We start from the raw sequence: 24,145 nt of genomic DNA, 5'->3' as shown, positions 1-24,145 counted from the left end.
TTTTTTTACCAGCATTGAAGATTATTAATTTATTTATAAGAAATGAATGCACATTAGCACTATTCAAACTTACTAGAACATTTAGTATAAAAAGAGACAGTATGGTCTGGGGTAAAAAAATAATAATAAAAAGAATAAGTGCTCACCAGATGGATGCACATAATGGAGACTATGCATTTCTCATGGTATGCTTGAAGTGCATCACACAGATTCAGGCACCTGATCCCAACAGTGTTAAAACAGTCATTATGTACATTAAAAAAGGAAAACACACAACACATTACCTCTCTAATATACACATATTCCTGACACAAAAAAAAAAAAGTTTGTTTCCTATAGCACCCTTCAAATCGGTATCCAAACAATCCTTTATAGTCTCCTTCACTGAAGGTAGAACCTCAAATTTACCTAAAATCTATACATCCCCCCTAGGGATGAGAATTCAATGCACTACCACTATGCATGCGCAGCCAGATTACATCTACCTACATTGTCCCTACAGATAACTTTTCCTGAACCAAGTGTCCTCTCTACCTCCTCGCTGTACACAGTCTGTGGCTTCCTCCCCGGAATCTGTAACCAGATTCACAGTGTACTGTTATGCTGCATCATAGAATGCCAGGTAAACTATAAGTATTCATGTAGTTACTCTGCAACCCTCCTCTTGCACACTGCAAGCGATTCCAATTCAGATTCCGCTTTTTAATCAGTTTTTACATCTGATTCAGATTCCGATTTGCAGTGTGCAGTGAGCAAACTGCAAATCTGAATCTGAATTGGAAGTAAAAACCGATTAAGAAGCGGAATCTGAATCGCTTGCAGTGTGCAAGAGGCCATACTCTGCTAACGGCTCTTCTTTCTACCACTGACAGGTCTGTGTTGTCTTCAGATGTTTTCTCCAGAGGAAGCCAGTTTAGGATGGCAATTTAGAGATTTATTGGCAATCCAGGCCATATGAAATGGGTTAGGCAAAAACAGCGCAGGAAATTTGGGCGCACCATGCACAGCCATAGGCCGTAATGTGAATTACGACTAAACCGGCGCAGAGTCTGTAATTTTGGCACCGTCAAGAGCCGGAGCCCAAATTACTATAAAAACAGTGTAATTTGGCCACCAGCAATAGCTGGAAGCCGAATGACGTCTTACCCCAGGTGTCAATGGCAGCCTGGAAGGGAAAGAGTAATTAGTGCTGCCAGGACTTTTGCAGGAGCAGAGTGAGCCACTTTTTTGGCTTTTCTCTGTACCTAAATGTCCTGGAGCCTTAATTACATGGATGCATATGAAAAGCCAGCTGTTCCCAGCATATGCTTGTTCCCAGGCCTAAAGCCCCTCAGTTGTATACGAGGATACAGCGTAAATCATACCAACGCAAGACAATGATACAGAGTTACAGTACCCCATGTGCTTTACATAGAGTGCATTAGGTTCCATACCGTGAGTGTAAGCTTGGCCAGTGATACTAAAGAGAGATGGAACTTCCATTAGAAAACTTTTTATATTGATAGATGTTAGTAGTTGATCGTGTTCAGGCCAGTACAAAGCCGCGCAGTTTGGGTTGTTTTATGAGCGACTTGTCAGCCACTGACACAAACACACACCAGATTCAAGAGTTTTCTAACGGGAGATTCATCTGCTTTAAAGCAAAACTGAGGCGGGCCCAAAAAATTTAAAGGACATCTGAAGTTGCCTGTCTGTCCTGCTGAACCTCTGCCTTTAATACTTTTAGCCATAGACCCTTAACAAGCATGCAGTATATCAAAGGTTTCTGACATTGTCAGATCTGACAACATTAGCTGCATGCTTGTTTCTGGTGTGATTCAGACACTACTGCAGCCAAATAGATCAGCAAGGCTGCCTCGCAACTGGTATTGTTTAAAAAGGAAATAAATATGGCAGCCTCCATATACTTTTCACTTCAGTTGTCCTTTAAGACCCTTACCAAAGAAGGAGGGATGCCTCTGGATCCTTCAGAGGCTTCCCATGTCTTCCTCAACTCCAACGCCACTGGATGGGACTCTTAGTTTGTGGCCACAGTCCCCTTCATGTACGAATGCAGGCACACTGTGTCTTTCAAGAGTACAGCCACTAGTGGACATGTAGGTTTGGCTTACTGTGCAGAAGCAACTGTAGTTAAGCAGGCGCAGTACAGCCGCACTCGTACGTGGCGGGAGCGTGGCCAAGAGAATATATCCGACAAGCTCTTGTTGGATATATCTTGTTCATAGGATCCATGCACAACAACGGTGGGGTTGAGGGGGAGAGGAGACACCTCGAATGTCCAGAGGCTTCCCTCTATCTGAGTTAGTATCTAGCTTTTTTTTTTCTTGGCCACTTTGTGTTCACTTTAAAGGTCCAACTTTCTTGATCACATGCTATGTGTTTTTAGTGAGAGTGCAAAGTTCTAGTCAGTTTCACTAAATGGGGCAAAAACACAATCGCAAGAAAAGCATGCGGTGGGAAAAGGCCCTTAAGAGTGGGAGTCAGGCCGGCACACTCACTAAGAAGTGCCACAATATGCAACTCCATAACTGTGCCAGAGAACAGTGTGTTTTAGCCAGTTTTTGAAGTGTATGGAGTTATGTATTTGCACAGCTATTCCTCTACCCATGCATAAGGCAAATTGTAAATATTTGCCAACTTCATTTAAGCCAGAACACTAGTTTGTTTCAAAATACTAGTCATGTGACCTGTGGCCAGTTCAGCTCTTTATGTACACACAATCAGACAATTCTATGAATGTGTTTTGCTGACCTGCTCATTCAGAAGCTATGGAAGGAGTAGTGAGGGTCACAGACAATAAAACATAACTTGTAAATGGCAGTTTTCAAAGAACCAGACTCTACAGAAAGTGTTACATTTCATAGTAGGCCAATGTTTTGCCAATGCACTCCAGAACCTGAACATGTCAGCTTTGACAAAAACAAACATAGCTCAATGACTTAAAAGGACATCCGAGACAAAAAAAAAAAAAGTGTAATGAAGTATATACTTCTGTTTCTAATGACATCCTTTGGCAGGCTGAGTCCCCCCGCTACCTCCTTTCGTCCGTTATAAGTCCCATTAAGCTACGACTAGTACTAGCCATGCACTTCGAACCAGAAGTAATGACGTCTGCACATGTGCAGTAGCCTCCCCATAGTCATGAGTTAGTACCAGACAGAAGAAGAGTGCCTGAAGCGCGGACCGCGCATCTATGGGGAGGCTACTGCGCATGCGCGAGGGTCATTCATTCCGGTTCAAAGGTCCTGACTAGTACTAGTTGAGGCCTACTACAGAGGACACAGCATTTAAAGGATACTATTAAATGACATGACACTAGTATGTACTACCTCACAATTTTTTATTTTTTTTTAGTCTCCGATGTCCTTTAAGAAAACATGGTTTCTGCTGTAAACATCACATTAGCCTTCCCCTGGCAGTTCTGACATTGGACACCAATAAAGGGGAGAATAGCCAAGAACCTATAGGTCCCTCTCCTGAATGGGAAACTTGCAAGCTAAGGGATAGTGCCCACACCAAGACCTTGCTGCGCAGTATAATGAATAGTATCTATACAGTGACTATAAACATGTTGCACAGTATTATGGACTGAGTAAGTTTGATTACGAAGCATTTTTACAGGGGTGTATCCTGGAATAAATCCATGCTGTGGCCCTGCCACCTCAGCTGAGGGCAGGTGACATCCAGAAAGAAGCGGCTTCAAAAGTCCTGACATTTAGGTGGCTGAAAATGATCCAGTCAAGCTTTGCACCTCCTTGTACTGCAACAAGTTACAGTGTGAAAATCCAAACATGTAAATATGACATGCAATGGCTCTTCTGGGACTACGGAACATGACAACGGCTGTACAGGTCAGCACGGGTCCCTAAGTGTACACAGATTTTTGGCAAAATCACCATGGTCTCCACATGGAAGGGGTTGGTGAAGGCTGAATCTCAGGGGTCCTGTCACTGTCCGGCACAGATTCCATCCCATCCCTGGTCATATCAGATTCCTCTGTTTCGGAACAGCTGTCATCTGAGGAGGATCCCAATAATCCCAGTGCACATGAAGGGTCAGAGACTGGTGAATCCAGAAGAACATCAAGGACTAGATCCTGAATGTTTCCCTCATTCAAAGGCATGGACTCCAGAAGGTGATTAAGAAGCTCTGCAGCCAAGCCCGAGTCAATCCCTGGACAGCTGGACACAAAGGTGTGCACCTCATGCATGCACTGGATGTAGCCTGCTGCAAAACGCTCACTGGCCTCACGCTGCAACCGGTCAGACTCTGCAAGACAGACAAGACAAACATTATAATATCACAAAGGACAAGAAACAGCATTGTATATACCGTACTGCTGTCAAAATTAGCATTGGAATTACAACTAAACAAAAAAAAAAATATGTATAGTAATTAGAAGATAAGTGAAAAATGTAACTATTGTGTCTGGGGAAAGTTAAGGGAATCTGCATGGATACACTGATCCAGCACATTTGGTGTAAATCTAGCCTTGGGAAGGAGACACTGAGAAACTATCTACACCTAGGCCCTTGTTCAATTCACTTTCTCCTAAATTTTCTCCTAGGTGATATTTTCACAACTTCTTGATAAAAAAAAAAAAAAAAAAACACCACCAGCAAGCAAGAACATTTTGACATTACTTTTTCACCTACTTTTTGGCACTTTTTCAATTGCAGAGTGCTAAAAAGTTGTTTTAGACAGAAGTAGAAAAATGATCTCCTAGGAGAAAAGCTGAATTGAATAAGGGCCCTGCTGTTTACTCAGCATGCCGTATATATTTCCTAGCAGTATTCTGGTTCTAGGCTAAAAGAATATACGTCAGAAACACCTGGAGACCACTTGTCTTGTCTATGGTATTATTTAGCGCTTCTATAGCGCTGAAACGCGATCCCCGGGAAATCGCCTGAAAATGGTGCAGGCTACACATTTGCGCTTCGCGATTTTGGGCGATTTGCGCAAATCACCCAAGAAAGAATGGGCCCATTGGGTTTTATTACACTAGCGCTTTCAAAAGCGCTAGCGGCTGAGCATTTTGCTGAAATCGCCGGCAAAACGCTCTAGTGTGAATGGGCCCTTACAGAATAATGGTGTCGTAGCCCAGAAGAGCCAATCAGCTGACAGCTTTCAGACTGCAGAATGGCAGTTATAAACTGAAATGATCAGTATTGTCATTTCCACTGAATGAGTTTTCAGCAATGTGTACCCCGGAGGTGTGCCGCTCAGATACCCACCAGCTGATCTGCTTTGCAGAATCCTTTGTACCCGTTTCACAGTGAGCTCTAGAACCTCTGCGTTCTCCATCTTCGACTGAAACTGGCAAGAGTAAAAAAAATAAAGTTATTATAGTCAACATTTAATAATGCAGATTACTACAGTACGTTTTTGAGAGCATTTTCACGTGTACATAAGCGTATGCACAATTTTTCCATAGTCCTCATAGCTCTAACATCTCAAGTTAAAGTGCACCAGAGACCAACGAATAGATTGCATCGATACTTACCTGGGGCTTCCTCCAGCCCCATAAGCACGTGTGAATCCCACGCCGTCCTCCCGTGGTCTGCCATTCAGCCCAGTAACAGGCTCAGGCGGGTCTTCTGCGCATGCGTGGACCACAGGAACACGGCGAGGGAACCAAACGTGCTTATGGGGCTGGAGGAAGCCCCGGGTAAGTATCGATTCAATCGAATTAGTCTCTGGTTTACTCTACGTTTAGGCTTCTTGCACACCAAGACGTTGCATTAGGTGGCACGTTAAGGTCGCATAACGTGCACCTAACACAACGTATGGTGCTGCAAGAGCCGACGGTAGAGTGAGCCGCGTTAGGCGGCTCGAGTCCTATAATGTCTCCCAGAGTGGCGCTGATTGGCCAGCGGGACCACGTGATGCGGAGCGAGACACTCCGCATCGCGTGGTCCCGCCGGCCAATCAGCGCCCGCCAGTGCAGTGAATATTAAGTAGCCATGTGCGCGGCTACTGTAGCTGGCTCTCCCCGCCTCCTCTCCGCCCCCCACTGCGCATGTGCAAACAGTCTAACGCGGCTATAGCCGCTCCAACGCCGTAGCATGCTGCACTTTGCACAGAACGTGCAGCGTTACATGTAACCCAACGTGGGCTGTGTGAACAGCCCACTTGTGTTACATTGCTGTGCGTTGGGGGAGCGTTACAGGCGCACTAACGTGCGCCTGTAACGTCTTGGTGTGTAAGCAGCCTTAAAGGAACTCTGTGTCACAAATGTGCTAAATTAGTTACATGCATATATGTTACGGCCAGAACCCAAAGTCTGGCCACTTCTAGTTTTGACCGGACAGAACCCGAAGTGGCCGTCTTACTGCGGCCAATGTCAGAAATTAATTGAATCCTGGCAGCTCCATGCTCCTCTCCTCTGGCTCCTCCCCCTGCCCCGCTTCCATTAACCTCTGGCAGCCGGGGACACACACATGCACACAGAGTCGTTTGTTGCTGCAGGGAAGCACAGCGGGAACGCTGCAGACATTGCTTTTGCCAGCATCCGCTCTGCAGGAACAAACTGCAGGAATCCCTGCTTCCCTGCAGCAAAGAACGACTCTGTGTCCATGTGTGTGTCCCCGGCTGCCAGAGGTAAATAGGAGGGGGGGCAGGGGGAGGAGCCAGAGTCGATGAGAGGCGCATGGTGCCGCTAGGACTCAATTCATTTCTGACATTGGCCACAATAAGACAGCCACTTCTCGATTTGACCATCCAGAACCTGAAGTGGCCAGACTTTGGGTTCTGACCGTAACATACATTAAAAAAAAAGTGACACTTTATTTTTCATTTTTGTTTTGTTTTTTTTGTAGCCTTTAGGTTCTCCAATTCATGTTTAACGCACAACTGATCTAAGGTAATGCTACCCAAGGTAAGCACAGAGGTGTGATCATGCTGGATCCACATACCTCTGTGCATCGTCCTTTCCTTTGCTCACTCCTCCCGATTCCTGTAATCATTCCTGGAAAAAATTGACTTTTGGCTAAAGTCAAATTCTCTGACAGGAAGAGGCAAGCTTGCGACAATGCTCCTTCCTATCACACTCCCATCCTCTCCTCTTCCCTGCCCTCCAGGTTGGTAGGTGGGAACACTGCAGCAAGCCTTCCTCTTCCGGTCTGAAAATATGACTTTAGGCAAAAGTCAAATTCTTTAAGGAGATCAGCGTACAATACACAAAAGGTATGTGGATATAGCATAAACATACTTCGATGCTCACCTTTGATAGCTTTGCTTCAGGTCAGGTGTCCTTAAATCTCTGGTGAGTACTTAGGGCCCTTTTCCACTAGCACGTTTGCGCTAGCTGAATCGCAAAATCGCAAACCGCTAGCGATTTTACAATCGCTAGGGTTTGCTAAATAACAGGAATCGCGGTAGGTTATTTCCACTACCGCGATTCATTTTTGACACTGAAACGAACGCGCGGTAGAACAATTATTGCCGCGATTTTGCTATGCAGTGCATAGCATAGCAAAATCGCAATCGCAAACGTCGGGTAATCGCCGGGAAATTTAGCACTTTTGCTGAATCGCAATCGCTAGCGTTCAGCGCGAACGCTAGCAATTGCTAGTGGAAAAGGGCCCTTAGTGAGTCCTCTGGTGGCCTTACTCAGAATAGGTAGGTTGTCCTACGACAATTGTCCTGTTCCCCCCTGTCATTGCCACAGTGCAAGTTTACAAGTGAAACTGGTTGCAATTGGCATCAAATGCTGTTCCCACACAAGGCTCTGGGTTACAAATGTATCACTCTTAACTAGTAGAGCTACACTGGAGACCAAAGCCCACAAATTCTGTCACCAATAACACAGGACTAGAGAGGTTGGCCACTGGGAGCAGCTCAGAGGGGGAGGGAGGGACAGGTACATTTTATGAAGTCTCTCTCCATGAACATTTGGACACAGGTTTGTGTGAAATGGCTCATACCTCACTGTCAGCTAGGATCCCCCGCAGCTCCTGCAGGCTCTCATTAATTCTTGCCCTTCTCCTCTTCTCAACCAATGGTTTTCTTGTCTGAACAAAAAAATAAATAAATAAATAAATAAAAAGGTGCAAATTTAGCTGTTGCAAGAAACATAAACCCCAAGCACTGACAGCAATGTGTAATATGTTGGCGCTTTATAAATACAATAAATAAATAAATAAATAAATAAATAAATGTGCACAAGGCAAAACAGTGGAGTATTTTCTTATGCATTTTACCAGGGCTTCATTACTAACAGCAACCAGGCAGTATGCTATACAGCAGGGGTCAGGGACCTTTTTGGCTGAGAGAGCCATAAACCCCACATATTTTAAAATGTAATTCCGTGAGAGCCATACCATATGTTTCAAACTGGGGCAGTAGGGCTCACGTCCCTGTTGCCATGGTGATGTGTATACAGTTGATCTGCCGGGCAGCGGCAGTGTCAAACATGTCTTCCGCTTCTCTTGAGTTTCAGCAACATCATCAATTTCCCCCGAGACCCAGACAGGACAAATACAGACTAACAACTTGTACAATTAGCTAGCTGACTTGGGGGTTGATTCAATTTGTAGGACGAAATCCCCGCACTTTGGCCCAGTAGGCTGCTTGTCAAGTTCGGGGATCGCTTCCTACAAAGTCACTGGACCTGACAGGGTCCAGAGTTGGACAATTGGAGCAGCCATTGTTCGTTTTGGGGTAGTGCAAGCAATTTAGTGCACGCTACAGCAGTAGCGTGCCTACTTTGAAAATGTTACTTGCACTGCCACACTAAGCTGCGCTGCTTTAGCAGTGTAGCTTAGTGAATCAACCCCCTACTGATTTGTATGTGAGCCAGATGTAGCCATCAAAAGAGCCACATCTGGCTCCCGAGCCATAGGTTCCCTACCCCTGCTATATAGTATAGCCTTATCAGATAGGAAGGCAGTGACCCAACACATGTCAATATAAAGCACATCTAAACTGAGAGGTGCATGGAGGCTGACATAATTCCCCATTTCCCTATTAAACAATGCCAATGGCCTGGCTGTCCTGCTGACCCTCTTTCTCTAATACTTTTTATCCACAGACCCTGAACAAGCATGCAGATCAGAGATTTCTGACTGAAGTCTGGTTGGATTAGCTGCATGCTTGTTTCAGGTGTGTGATTCAGGCACTACCGCAGCCAAAGCGGTCAGCAAGATGCCAGTGTCCCTGTGATGTCAGCACCGGGAGACTTGGGCGCAGGATGCAGCCGGTATGGCTTATCCTGCTGCTGCACAAGTTCCCGGCGGCGTTAAATACTATAACCCCTCTAGGGCCATGTGGATGGTGGGGAATGATGTAATTCGGCTTCCAGCTATTGCTGGCGGCCAAATTACAGTATTTTAAAAGTAAATCAGCTCAGTCTGACGGAGCCGAAGTTACTCACTGTGCACTGCTATAGCTATAATTCCTATTACGGTCTATGGTGGTGGCGGCGGCTGCGCCCAAGTCTCCTTCGCTGTTATTACAGCACTCAAGATGCCAGGCACTGTTTAAAAGAAAATAAATATTGCGGTCTACAATCCATATCCCTCTCTCTTCAGGTGTACTTTCAGGCTAGGTTCACAGTGGTCCGCGCATTCCCTTTAGCAGCAGGATCGCAACAGATCGGGAAAGCGGTGCCACACATTGTACAATCATTAAAAAGTATGATTCACTGACATTGTTAATGCGCACGTTTTGCGGTAACGCACTGCATACATTTTGTTGGGATGCTGTACACCATTATATTGCACCCACCCCACAGATAGTGCATTGCAGTGCGGCAAGCAGTGTTACAAAGTGGCCATTATGCCGCACCGCAACACACCACCGAAAGTAGCCCACACAAATGTGATTCTATTTTGAGTCCATTTCTTTCGGCTCCCATAAAATGCACAGAATAGTTCAGCAAGCACTGTTTTCTTGAAACAGCAGACACTTACTGGATATCAGTAATAACAAAATCCAATCTACTATTCACATAACTTCAAGATACAAAACAGAAGTTCGCCTAATGCTGGGAATATACACGGTTTGTCTTTTAGCTGATTAGATGGTTCGATAGATCATTTCCGACATGTCCGATCTCCCTTTCAATTCTTTGCCCATCATTTTCTGATAGAAGTGAATGGAAAAAGATAAGAAAAACGAGCGGAAGATAAGAGAATCAACTCCAGAATTGAGCGGCAAAAACGATTGAGAGCAGAAACGCACGGCAGAAACGAACCTTGTATTCCCAGCATTACAGTTGGATTGATGTCTTATCAATCTTGTCAGCTTTTTGAACAGCAAAAGACTTTTAGCTGTTTCAACTTGTTTCACAACAAAAGTTGTTCAACAATTGTGCTGCATAAAAGACCGCTGTTGAGCGTGTGTATGGGGCTTCAAAACAGAAGGTATTTGTGATTATTCAGACTGAAGGGAGCGCTGACGTGTCCCGCAATGCATCACTGCTGAACATGCAAATAAGATCTTTGTTATCCCTGATAACTACACACCTCCAGATCTGCTGGAAGGCAATGATGTGTCAGCTTGTTGATACTACAGAGCCACACTAATCCAACATGCATACAGACTTTTTCGGATTGGTTGAGCCTCATTAGTGTATGGCATGAATAATGTGGCTCTATGGGGTAGTCCTAAGGCAAGCTTCTGTTTTAGCCAGCATTTTAGTAAGAGGTCTTCTTGGTCTCTTTCAGCCCCTTACACACTCCTAGGAGTTCTGGTTTGCCATAAGCTCCTGTAATTCAGGATACAAGAGAGATGCGAAAATCATTCCCCTTTACCTGTGGCTTCAAGTACTTTTTGACCCTACCGAAATTTCTTCTTAGGATATTAAAATGATCAAGGGAAGAAAATGAAGAGAAAGGCATACACATAACACCTAGAGAGAATGACACACCTACAATACATGGAAAGTTTGCGGAGGCCCCTTTCACACTGTTGCGGTGCGCTGGTTATACAATCGCACTGCAACGGTCCTAACAAGTTGCATCGGCCCTTACCACTGTGTTGCAACCAAATCAGTGAGGTATACTTTCCACTGAAAGAATGCCTCACTTCCAGGGTATGCGCAACGCTCTGTGCCGGGACCTGCCACACCACTCACTGTGTTAGTCCCACAGGGCTATCACTGCTCCTGCTATGGGATGCACAGTTTTCATGCGATGCAATGCGCAGCGACACACTAAGTGTTCCTAACTGCCCCCCCCCCCACAACCATATATTCTGTGAGCAAAGTAGAAACAGCAGGATGTTATAAGGAGCTCAAAAAGAAGAATAAAGTTACTTAAGTCAGTAGGGGAAAGCCTTTGGATTGTCCAGAGGCTTCCCGGGTCTTCCCACACCCCTCCGTTCCTGCGCTGAGACCCTTTGTACAATGTTTGACATTAATGTTGAATATTGCTTGCGGCCGTGCTCTCCTCAGTCGATAAGCATGGCTGCACTGCACAGGCGCAAAGTACTGCCTGAGAAGTAACAGAGCTTCTTTTGCACGAGCAGCAGTGGGCTTCTAAGCTAGCACAAATCCTACAGGCACCTGCGCAGTGCGGCTGCACTCGTGCACAGATAGGAGCAATACCATTAACATGAAGAGGGTCCTGGCTGGCCGGGGATGGGGTCAAGGAGGATCGGCGCATCCTCTGGTGCATCCAAAAGCTTCCCTCTACAGTGGTAAGTATGTAATTTTTTATTTTAGTAGAATCCCTTTATTGTAAACTCCAAGGGACTAAGCAAAGTAGTTTATTATATCAGGGTTTGTTATTCAGGGGTCTCAAACTCGCGGCCCACGGTCCATTTGCGGCCCTCGATACAATATTTTGTGGCCCTCGCCGGCAAAAGCTTCCTTATAGTTCGCTTCAGTGCTCCCAAGTAATCCGCCGCATCTCCGCCGCTAAACGAGGGCTGCAGAGCCCCCAAATCGCCCGGAGGGCAATCTGCCGGCATTTCCTGGAAGGGGCAGAGCTTTCGGCTTCAGCTCTGCCCTCCTGACGTCAATCGCCGCACGGATCGCCGCCTCTCCCCGCCCCTCTCTGTGAAGGAACAGTGAGAGGGGCAGGCAGAGGCAGCGATGCGCCGCGATTGTGAAATTCCTTATGCGGCCCAGCCTCATCCTGACTTTGCCTTCTGCAGCCCCCAGGTGAATTGAGTTTGAATCAGAATCAGAATTTATTTCGCCAAGTACAACGGTGGATTGTACCCGGAATTGGTTTTGGCACATACAGGGTCGTTGATGAAAAACAGAAAAGAGCACGGTTAAGCATGGTACATACATAGACATGGGACAAGCACACATAGGACAGCATTACAGAGCAAGGTTAAGCATGGTACATACGTATAAACGGTAAAAGCAAAATAAAAGCAAAGACAGAGAGCATTACAGCATAAACGTACAGTTAACGTAATACAAACAGAGCAAAACATACACTGATAGCAGGAACAGAAAAGAGTGGGACTGGAGGAGCAGCCTGAGAGCTGATCTGAGCGCTGCCATTTTCGGCACTGGACGCTACACAGCGACACGCTCCCAACGAGACAGGTGCTCCGATTGTCCACGAAAGTAGAGAGGAAACTGAGGGGGAAAAAATGGAGGCGGACAGCAGAGATAAAGAGAGAAGGGATAGCTAAAGAGAGAATGAGGAAAGAAGAGAGAGAACCAAAGCGAGAGGAGAGAGGCAGAGGCAGGGACCTTTTTGGTTGAACAGATTAAAAACCCCTGGTACAGTCCGATAATCAGTCACCATGTGCTTGATCCGAGGTGGTCCAGAGTTCTTATGCTGGTGGTTGCGGGCAGAGGGGGCCCAGTGGTGGTGGTTGCTCCACGTGGATTGCGGCAGCTGCTCAGGCCCAGGCTGGTCAGGGCAGCAGCTATGTGCCTCCTGGATTGTTGTGGTCAGATGGGGAGGCATCCTGAAAGTGCCCGAGGTGGCTTCCAGGCAGCGGTGGTGAAGGACTCGGAGGCAGGGCGAAGCAGAGCAGTGCCTGCCTGGTCCCCTGGTCGCTCCACGTGGGTGGCGGCGGCCGCCTCAGCCGATCGACCCTGTGGTGTTCTGGCCGTGCCCAGAGGGAGCAGCTCCCTGACGAAGATGCGGCGCTGGTGAGATGCGGCGCTGGTGAGCGGATAGTATGGCTGCGGGGCTGCAGCAGCAGATGTGCTCACAGTGAGCGGATGGGTCAATGGAGGGCACCGACATCTGGCTGTCCTCGCGATCTCCGGTGCACCCCTCATGCGGCGTCCTGGTCTCCTGGCAACTAGTGCAGTGGCTGGCCCGACTCAACAGCCTGCCGGAATGCGGAAATCGGGCCGGTGGAGTCAAAGCGCGTCCTCCTCACTCCCACGTCCCGGCGGACGGAGGAACGGGCCATGTGCCAGATAGCATGCACTGAGGTCTGGCGGCAGAGCAGACGATGCCAGCCTGGGGCCTCTGCATCTCACCTCAGGCGGACGGCGGATGTTACTGAGAGCAGGTGGGAAAAATTAAAAGAAAAAAAAAGAAAAAAAGACCGGAGCCCTATGGCCGTGGCGACCGCACCCGACGCCATCTTGGGATGAGACCCCTGTTATATATTGTATTGTATATACATAGGATCTGGGGACTGAGTATTTTATTTAGGCTTCCAGTTTGCTCTAAAACAGAAAGTATTTGCAGTCATTCAGCGTTATGAGAGCAGAAATCTCTCCCATGATGCATCACTGGTGATATGCATTATTATCTCTAAGCCCTTAAAAGCCAGACACACATCCAGAACCGCTGGTGCTTTTAGCATACAACGTTTAAAGAGCAAAACTAATCCAACATGCACACAATGGTTTCAGAGTTTTCACTTCTCATCAGTGTATGGCATGGATGCAAAACGAGTCTGTGTACCGGAACTACAACTTGCCACCAGGGTAATTCAGCTGATTCTATTGGATAAAATGAGCAGTGACGTCACCTGGATATTAGATGCTACAATGTTTAGTATGCGACGGTCACACACAGTTTTAAAGGTTGTACAAATCAGGAAATATTGTTTACAAATGTATAACCTCAATGCCTCTTGTCACTTACTGTACTTAACAAATCCTGATATAAAAATAGACAGTCTCGCCTCGAGACTCTAAATTTCTAGGTCTGATTCCTGTTCTGGACACTATGAAGGTAACATGTTCTCCTTATGTTTTTATTGGCTCTCTCTGGGCACTCTGGTTTCCTACCACATCCCAAACACATACTCTGAAGAAAACTGGCTCCACCCTCCACCTAGCCCTCCCTCATTTAAAAACGGAGGTTAGGTTATAGTAAGCGCACATAGACTGAGCCCCTCTCTAGCAGTGTGATCCAAGGCTCCATTTTAAAACCGCAAGCTGATTCTCATGCCACTTGCCGAATAGCTTGGAAGCCTGCATTTCTGTGCAGGAGGGTTGTACAGATACCAGCAGTGCAACCAATAGGAGATTCTGAGTCATGCAACTGCTATAAATTAACCTATCACATTGATCATCTATATACGGTGAGAGACCAGACACCTCAGAACATCGGCAGAAGCACACAGACTGTAATGCAGAGAGACACAGACCGCTGGCGGCAGCAACCAGCAGGTGTTACTTTTTTTAAACGTATACATACACCAATGTATATGTCATACAGTGTAGTGTGGTTTAACATTGTAGAATGTCATTAGCATCAAAGTATAGGTAGTATACAGAAACGTATAACAGAATATATTTGGGCAGGGAAACGCTGCCTATCCCTCCAATGCTTTGCCATCCAAATCGCACTTTGGCTACGTGATTAAGCTGCATGCTTACATCACAGCAAGGCACAGCATGCTACGTGGAAACCAGCCCTAATGCTGGGAATACACGGTTCGTTTTTGCCTTCGTTTAAACCTTAGTTTCGATTGTGCCTTTTGTCCTTTTCGATCCCGAAATAATCGATCATACGGTTAATATCACCACCCACGGTTTCGTTTTTTTTTTTCGATTCTGATGGTTTTGTTTTTCCAATGATCGAAGGCTGCAAAGAAACGAAACGAAAATCCCTTTTTACAGGGACGGACTAGCATAAACGAATATATAATCGATCTGAACAGCCATCAAGCCTACCAATGGCTCGATTAGATGGATAAAGAGAGATAATATCAAACATGTTCGATCACTAGTCGTTCGTTTTTGGGGTCTATTAATCGAAACTATAATGAGATTATGACTATTTTCACATACGTTTTCAACACTCGATTCGTTTACCGAACGAATCGAAGGTTTAAACAAAGGCAAAAACGAACCGTGTATTCCCAGCATAAGGCCCCGTATACACTTAATCAGTTGGTATGCGTTAGTACGCGTTAGTGCGCATTGGTACGCGTTTTTTCCATAGCAGTGCATTGGGAAGAAGATTTCAGTTAAAACGCGTTAAGTGTGAAAGGTGCCATAGGATAGCTTTGTGATTTGAAAAGCTCTTGCTAATGTAAAGCTATGGGTGTGATCCCACTGGAGCGATGTGATTTTATAAAAATCCCCCATAGCATTGCATTAGCAAGAGCTTTTTCAAATCACTAGCGCTTAGAAAAGGTTGCTAGTGGGTTTAAACCCCAAGTCTTCTGGCATCCAAATATATACAATATGTTCTCTGCCATCTTATTCCAACATATGGGAAACAACCATGCAAACTTGGGGTTTTTACAATTCAGATAAAATAGGAAGAAAATAGGTTAACGTAAAACTAAGTTATGTTCCTTTTTATAATGCACATTGCCAGCCACATGTATACTAAATTTTCATGCATGGATTGATTTTCTTTGATATTTTGGGATGAAACATTTTTTACCAAAATATGCCTGAAAAGTTTTTGAAGACATTTCTATTGCCAGTAATTTTACAGAAACAATTTTTACAGATTAAAGGGACACTTAAGTCAAACAAAAAAAAATAGGTTTTACTCACCTAGGGCTTCCAATAGCCCCCTGCAGCTGTCTGGTGCCCTCGCCGTCTCCCTCCAATCCTCCTGGCCCCGCCGGCAACCACTTCCTGTTTCGGTGACAGGAGCTGACAGGCTGGGGACGCAAGTAATTCTTCGCGTTCCCAAACACATTAGCACCCTCTATGGTGCTATATGGTATATGATATATGCTATAGCAGCATAGATGGCACTATTGTGGCCAGGAAATCGAAGAATCACTCGCGTCCCCAGCCTGTCAGCTCCTGTCGCCGAAACAGGGAGTGGCTGCCGGCGGGGCCAGGAGGATCGGAGGTAGATGGCGAGGGCACCGGACAGCTGCAGCGGGCTATTGGAAGCCCCAGGTGAGTAAAACTCATTTTTTTTGTTTGACTTAAGTGTCCCTTTAATTACCGTATATAATGCTACCTTATTCTGCTTTACTGTGTAAAAGGGCTGTGTCCAGTGACAAATGGAAGATCACGGCCATATTTCAAATCTATAGACCGAAAAATAAATACTGTAATATGAGAAATGTGTCATTTGATTAACTTTTCTCCTCCAGGAGATGTTTTTCTTTTTTATTAATAAAATAATTAAACTCCCAGCAAGACACCTAGCAAAAAAGTACCAAAAAGGTAGGCAAGAAAAGGGATATTACATTTAAATTCATTTGAGGCAACTGATTGTTGTGTTTTTATTCACTCTCTGGAGGTCCTGGATATGTTTTATTAAGCAAGCTGTCTTTTTTTTTATAGCACAAAAACTAAATATTAAGCAGTTCAGTTTGATTTTACCCAAATTCAGATCAAAAGGGAGTACTGTATATACTGAACACTATAAGGGCAATAGCTTTTCATTTATAGCTGTGACATAACACTAATTGTGGCTTCCTGTACAGCACAGAACGGAAAATGAACACGTCTGTTTGCTACTTTAAAGCAAATCTGTAGCGAAAATAAACTTCTGAGATAATGAAGTGTATGTGTAGTACAGATAATAAATAGAACATTAGTAGGAAAGAAAAGAGTCTCCTATTTTCTAGTAGAGGAAGAGGGAAACAACTCGAGTTATCTATGCAAAAGAGCTTCTCTGAGCTAGTCAACTGGAACTCCGTTCAGTTTTCTGAAAAGCTTATGCCTAGCACACACCATGCAATTTCCCATTTGATAAACCGGTTGAATAGATAATTTACGATTGTTTTTTTTTTAAAACGATTTTCCAATCACTTCTATACAAAAATGATCAGAAAAGCGATTGGAAATCATATCGGACTTGTCGTAAATTATCAGTTAGACCTGTCAGTCTGATGGGAAATTACATGGGGAGTACCAGGCATAAAACAGCCAAGAAACAGCGAGAGACAGCAGGAACTCACTAGAAATCTCTGCAGCGCTTTAAAATTGCCTCAGCACTGTGTGCATCGATTCCTAGGGTGAATGCAATCGCGATTCCTCGATGCTTGGTAGCGCTGTACAGTAAACTATACAACTCTTCCGATTTGCGATTCCTCTTTATTTTTTTTTAAATAAAAAAAAAACTTGAAATCATGACACCAGGTAAGTATTTAAAGTTTTATTCAGGGCCCGTTTCCACTATAGCGTTGCGGAATCGCCGGCGAATCACCGCAGGCAAATCGCATGCGGGTGCGATTTCGCATGCGTTTTTGCTGCGATTTCGCATGCGATTTCGCATAGGGTAAGGCTGTATGCGAATTTAACCATGTCACTGCCTGTGTAAATTAACATTAATACCTATGCGAAATCGCATGCGAAATCGCAGCAAAAAACGCATGGGGAAAACGCATGCGATTTCCCTATTAAATACATTGCGTGCGATTCGCCTGCATTCCACACGCAGGCGAATTCTGAGGGCCCTACCCTGCAGATTTTTTCTGCACAGAAAAACGTGCGGGGAAACGCACAAGTGGAAACAGTCCCATCCACTTGTACTGACTGTGCGAATCCGCATGCGGGCAACGCATGCGGATTCGCGATAGTGGAAACGGGCCCTCAAAGCGTGTACCCCAAAACGCTGCATAATCACTTTGATAAGCGATTTATGCAGCGCTTATATACTTTGCATTGAGCGCTGCGGTCAAAATGCTGCATGTCCTGCGACTGCATATCCCTAATTGCAAACGCACTTATGGGTTTCCCGTCACTCACTAACATTGGCAAAGCATTTTTGGGAATCGCCAGCAATCCCAAAACACTGCCAAAAATGCCCTAGTGGGTTCCAGGCCTGAGATAGGTTTTACTGCAGGAAAGGTCATTAGCTCTGTTCTGTTTTACAGCTTAAAGGAAACCAGCGATGGTTTTGTAGGCCCTATTTATACTTACCTGGGGCTTCCTCCAGCCCCATGAGCACCGGGGCCTCCCTCGCCGGCCTCCTCTGGTCCCCCGTTCCGTTGCTATAACCCGGTAACCCACGCAGGCACAGAACGCTCCAGAGGACGTGAGCGTGGCGGGGGCAAGTGGCCAAGCATGCGCAGAGGTTAACGACTGGCGGTGACTGACCGGATTACCGGGAGTCGTAGCGTCAGAAAGTAGGGGTTGAAGAGGACGGTGAGGGAAGCCCCAATGCTCATGGGGCTGGAGGATGCCCCAGGTAAGTATAAATAATTATTATTATTTATAAAGCGCTCTGGTACACTTTAAAACAGAGTATGGATTCTAAACTGCATCTGTAAGGCCCTGTTCACAGTGGTCAGTTACGTTGCAGAATAATTCTGCATGTCAACTCACTGCCCATACAATTCCATAGGGCTGCTAACAGTACTGCATTGTAACTAATCATATCATTTTCACTCACTGCATGCAGGCTTTGTATTAAAGTTTATATCCAGTGTCCATTACAGTTCGCAGTCATCATAACACATTATAACGCATGCATTATGCAAGTGACCACTGTGCTACCTTGCCTGAAAGTCTGATGCAATGTTATAAATAAAGCTATATAAATGAAAATAAAAAGACTTTTTTTTTTTGCAACTAATGTTCTGTTTATTATCCATACTACACGTGCAATTAATTATTAGTTTATTTTTTATACAGTTCTGCTTTAACTAATTTACTGTCCTCAACTTGTAAGATCTATACAGTCTCTTCTTGTATTGTATGGTCTGTCCGTTAAACAACTGCAAGGACAAATTCCTTGTAGTTGCAGAGGTATTTGGTCAAATAAAAGAGATTCTGATTTGTGAAGATGCAATTACAGAACGATACAACTCATATGGCAAAACAATATATTCACAATACTACTTTCAAAATACGGATATCAATTTGCTTCAGTTTTATCAAAGCGATTATTTATAAAAAAAAAAAAAAAAAAAAAGTTTCAAAATGCTCTACAGTCCTATGGGAGATAAGCGCCATAGAAATGTTATTTATGGTTATTGCTGTGGATGACAAACTTGAGATGAACTTATGACATACACAGAAGGAAATAGAGTACTCTACCCAACAGAGGCTACAGGGTTTTCCAGCCAAATGTATTTAATTGTTGAATGGGAAAATCCAAAAATTCCAAGAAAATTGATCAGTACGTTTTTGAATTTTTAAACTCATTAATTTACTTTATTTTTAAATCAACTGCATAAAAATCTGAATAATACCTTGTACACATTAGAATTGAGATATAGATTTTTTTTTTTTCAAAATATCTCAACCTTTGTTATATTGATTATGATAATCGCAGACAATTACAATACAGTGAAAAGGCTCAATATACTAGACTCAAGTGAGGCCCCATTCACACTTAAAAGCGCAAAAATGTTTTGCGAGAGTGATTTTTCTGCGATTACACGCGGAAAAAAATCACTGGACACTGTGTTGATTTTTCCACGATCGCGTTTAGTGCTTCTATAGCACTGAAACGCGATCGCCGGGAAATCGCCTGAAAATGGTGCAGGCTACGCATTTGGCAATTTGCGTTAATCACCGGCGATTAGCGCAAATCGCCCAAGTAAGAATGGGCCCATGGGGTCTTGTAGCACTAGCACTTTAAAAAGCGCTAGCGCTTGTGCGTTTTGCCGAAATCGCCAGCAAAATGCTCTAGTGTGAATGGTGGGCCCTGAGACTCCAATCAGCTAATGAATCCAAAACACCTGCAAAGGGTTCCTATTTCAAATATTAGTTTCACCTTTTAGGTACTGAAATAAATAGATTTTTGAACAATATTCCAATTTTTGGCGGTTCACCTGTATTGTCTGGACCAATTAACTGCAACGTGTCCTTGTGGACGACTAGAGCTTTGTGTCTGTGGTGCTCCACAGCAACATGTTTCTGCTAAACAGTTACGGTGCCCATACACATCCATTTTCCCATTCAAATCCCGGCATATTCAATTAATCTGCTGGAAACTGATTCCCCAAAATGTCGATTAGATTGGACAGGATAAAAAAAAAAAAAAAATGTTCAATGGTTTGATAGATTTTCAATAGATTCCCTGCAGGAATTTATTGGAAATTAATGTGCAGTTTATGGTAGGAAAGGTTTCTACTGAATCTATTTGTTTTCAGAAAGAAATTGGCTGGAAGTCTATTGTCAGCCTCACTAATGCCTAATACACACTGTACCATTTTTGGTAAGATAGACGATTCGATAGATAAAATCTGTCATGTCCGATATTGCTCCCGATTGTTTCCGCGCTCGATTTCTCATAGCGTTGAATGGAAAAAGATAAGAAGAAAAAACGAATGAAGATAAGAGAATCAGGTCGCAAAAATCGCACAGAAAATCTTACAGTGTGTACCCAGCAAAACAGAATCTGTTACCAACAAGCAACTGTTACAAAGTAGCTAGTATGCCCTGATTCTGTCTTCACAATACCCTAGGGGGCCATTATAGCCAACCACTGGATTATCTTTGACAAGTCCAATGGACACTTCTACATGTAAATGATCCCCCTTCTAAAGGCAATAAAACCAAAACAACCAATATACAAGATAAATAATCATTTATTTTATTTGTAACAATCTATATACCATCGATACTTTGAAGCTACGTCTACACGTAGCGATCCGGCGGCGATTTGGCTTATCAATCGAGCCAGTTAAAGTTTCTGGCAGGACACCCACACAAACATGCAGAGTGCAAACTTCCTGGAGAAGGGGTTCTGCTGGAATTCAAACTAAGATCAGAGAACTTCAAGACAGGAATGCGAACCACTAGTAACTGTGCTGTCCATCAAACATCCTGATGCTGGGTATACATGGCTCGTTTTTGAGCCATTTAGATGACTCGATAGATAATTTCCGACATGTCAGATCTCCCGCTCGATCGTTTCGCCGCTCGATTACTGATAGCAGTGAATGGAAAAAAGATAAGAAAAAGAGCGGAAGATAAGAGAATCGACTGCAGAATTGAGCGGTTAAACGACTGAACGGGAGAATCGAGCAGCAAAAACAAGCAGCGTATGCCCAGCATTAGCCTCCCTGCTGTTCAATTTCCCCAGGATTTTTTGTGCAAAAAGGTGATCTAATTAATTTTCATAACCTTTTTTTTTCCTGTAACTTGTTAAAATGTGTCACACAAGGATCTAGTGTACAGTGCAGGAGAGTACTGATATGTATGCACGTCAATACTGTTCATAGCAGATTTTGTATTGACATGTATAACTGTAAATACTGCCAGGGAGGTTAACATTGTGTTGTGTTGTGTTCACATCACAAACGCGGATGGCCATGCGTGCGGAACGCAACGTGTACGAACGCACGCCATCCGCGTTTGTGTGCGTTGCGTGGCTGATCCCATCACTGAAAAGTGAATGGGACAGCCGCGCGTTTTTACAAAATCTGCGTGCAGCATGTGTTCCCGGACGGCACAGGTCCGGAACGCATGCAGTGTGAACATCAGACAGTGCACTCTATGCACTGTCGGATGTCGTGCGTGTCTGCCTCCTGCACGCGTTTCCAAAACGCGGCTGGAAACGCGTGCAGTCTGAACGGGGTCTAAGGCTGGAACCCACTAGAGCCCTTTTTTGAGCGTTTAGGGAGCGATTTCCCTAAAAGCTCTGCCAATGTAAATAAATGTAACACATTCCACAGTAGCAATTGTGATTAGCAAAATCGCAATCACAGGACATGCAGCATTTTGGGAGCGTTTGCACTTCAATGTAAAGTAATAAAGCGCTGGGAAATCGCTCATAATAATCTGAAAGGACCAATCAAAATCGCTTATTAAATCGCTGTCACAATCACTGGCAAAAAAAAAAAAAAACCTTACACTTTTTAAAATCGCTACCAAAATCGCCAGAAACCACCCATGAAATCGCTTACAAAACGCTAATTAAAAATGCTAGCGATTTGTGATTTGTAGTGGGTTCCAGGCCTTACATTGTACTCTGTCAAACGCAATAAGAAAGGCTCTCTCAACTATAATGTCTAAGAACATAAAACTACACTACACAAAGAAAAGAAATGCTATACAATTTAGTAGCAGTACAGTATTGTACCATGTTAACCATCAGTGAAAGCAGGAAGTTTTTATCAGAATGCATTAAGTCAATGAAAAGTATGCTTCACTGCTATGGTTAACATGCGTGTTTTGCGGTAACGCACCATTCCACCCAACATTATAATCGCAACGCACCCACTGCACTGTGAACACCATCTTGATGGTGCATTGCAGCAACACAACACTGTAAACGTAGTCTCACAAAAACACATGCAGTGTGTACAAAGCCTTAGTTTCAGGGAAAGTCATTAAAAAAGCATAAGAGTAATAAATGTAATGATAACCCAAGGAAGGGGGGGGGGAAACATCATTAAATAGTAACTAGCAAGACAATTAGATGACACGTTCTTCTATTAACTTGCACTGGTATCACCACATTCAGAATTGGGATAAAATGAAGTATAAATACAGAAAACCATTACCTTTCAAAAAGCAGGACAACAATAAAGCAGAGAACATAAAATATAGTAAAGCAGAGCACCTCAATTATACCACAATATAGACACAAAAACACCAACAAATTATAAACAAACACATTGGTGTTTTAGTGTTGCTTTCCAGATAAGCCCCGATATAGCACAACAATCACATCAATCTGAATATTATAAATCCACTCATTGGTTACTAGTAGATCACGTACACAGATCTGACACATACTGGTGGTGTCAATGTTATAAATATCTAAACAGACATGAGAAGTTTGCCAGGTCACGTATGCTATATGGAATGACTAGCCAGGATCACGCATGCTATATGGAATGACTAGCCAGGATCGCGCATGCTATATGGAATGACTAGCCAGGATCACGCATGCTATATGGAATGACTAGCCAGGATCGCGCATGCTATATGGAATGACTAGCCAGGATCACGCATGCTATATGGAATGACTAGCCAGGATCACGCATGCTATATGGAATGACTAGCCAGGATCGCGCATGCTATATGGAATGACTAGCCAGGATCGCGCATGCTATATGGAATGACTAGCCAGGATCGCGCAGGCTATATGGAATGACTAGCCAGGATCGCGCATGCTATATGGAATGACTAGCCAGGATCACGCATGCTATATGGAATGACTAGCCAGGATCGCGCATGCTATATGGAATGACTAGCCAGGATCACGCATGCTATATGGAATGACTAGCCAGGATCGCGCATGCTATATGGAATGACTAGCCAGGATCGCGCATGCTATATGGAATGACTAGCCAGGATCGCGCAGGCTATATGGAATGACATTGCTATACATCCACATGTGCACCGCCTGCACTCTGCATGATGGCTGCAGAGCTGCACATAGGCCAGGCAGGCCGATCTCCTCCATACACACCCTTGCAGCAGCATCGCTACGCTGCACAGCGGAGAGTCCCCAAATCCACGGTATAGGTCACAATAGCAGCACACTGTACGGTCCTCCGCTCCGCTCCTCGCCCCCTACTACAGAGCCCGGGGCCTGAGCCCTCCATACATTGTGCATGCAGAGCACAGCGCCTCACCTGCCTGTCACCCCGATCCATCGCGTGTATGTGGACACAAAGAAGGTTCCACTATATGCTTATAGGGGCGATCTCTCACACCTGCTTCTCCCCCCGATCCATGTGACTATATACAAAACGTTCTCTTGCTCTCTTTGTGACGTCACCACGCGACTGCTCCTTGCTTCCATATACTCTCTGCCTATTTGCATGTGAATAAGTGGCCGCTGGTGATGTCACGCTGAAAGCTGCCCAATGGAAGCGCTCTCCATTGTCCCGAGCGGCAGCTGCTGTGTAGGGCAGAAGAAGGTGGCAGGACGGG

The 24,145-nt window shown here is 44.6% G+C and overlaps 1 protein-coding gene across 1 annotated transcript; it reads right to left on the bottom strand.

Moving 5' to 3' along the window:
- LOC137571442 (transcription cofactor HES-6-like) lies at positions 1-24,145 on the bottom strand. The gene is made up of 4 exons (XM_068280557.1): positions 23,845-24,145; positions 7,926-8,012; positions 5,235-5,316; positions 1-4,269 (listed from the first exon to the last, which is right to left on the bottom strand). Exons 1-4 carry the CDS (start codon positions 23,863-23,865, stop codon positions 3,893-3,895), a joined length of 567 nt encoding a protein of 188 aa, XP_068136658.1. The 5' UTR covers positions 23,866-24,145; the 3' UTR covers positions 1-3,892.

The sequence above is a fragment of the Hyperolius riggenbachi genome, chromosome 4, assembly GCF_040937935.1.
Source record: "Hyperolius riggenbachi isolate aHypRig1 chromosome 4, aHypRig1.pri, whole genome shotgun sequence".
NCBI classification, from domain to species: domain Eukaryota; kingdom Metazoa; phylum Chordata; class Amphibia; order Anura; family Hyperoliidae; genus Hyperolius; species Hyperolius riggenbachi.
Note: the sequence above shows the minus strand (reverse complement) of the source record. Positions and strands in the feature narration are given on the sequence as shown.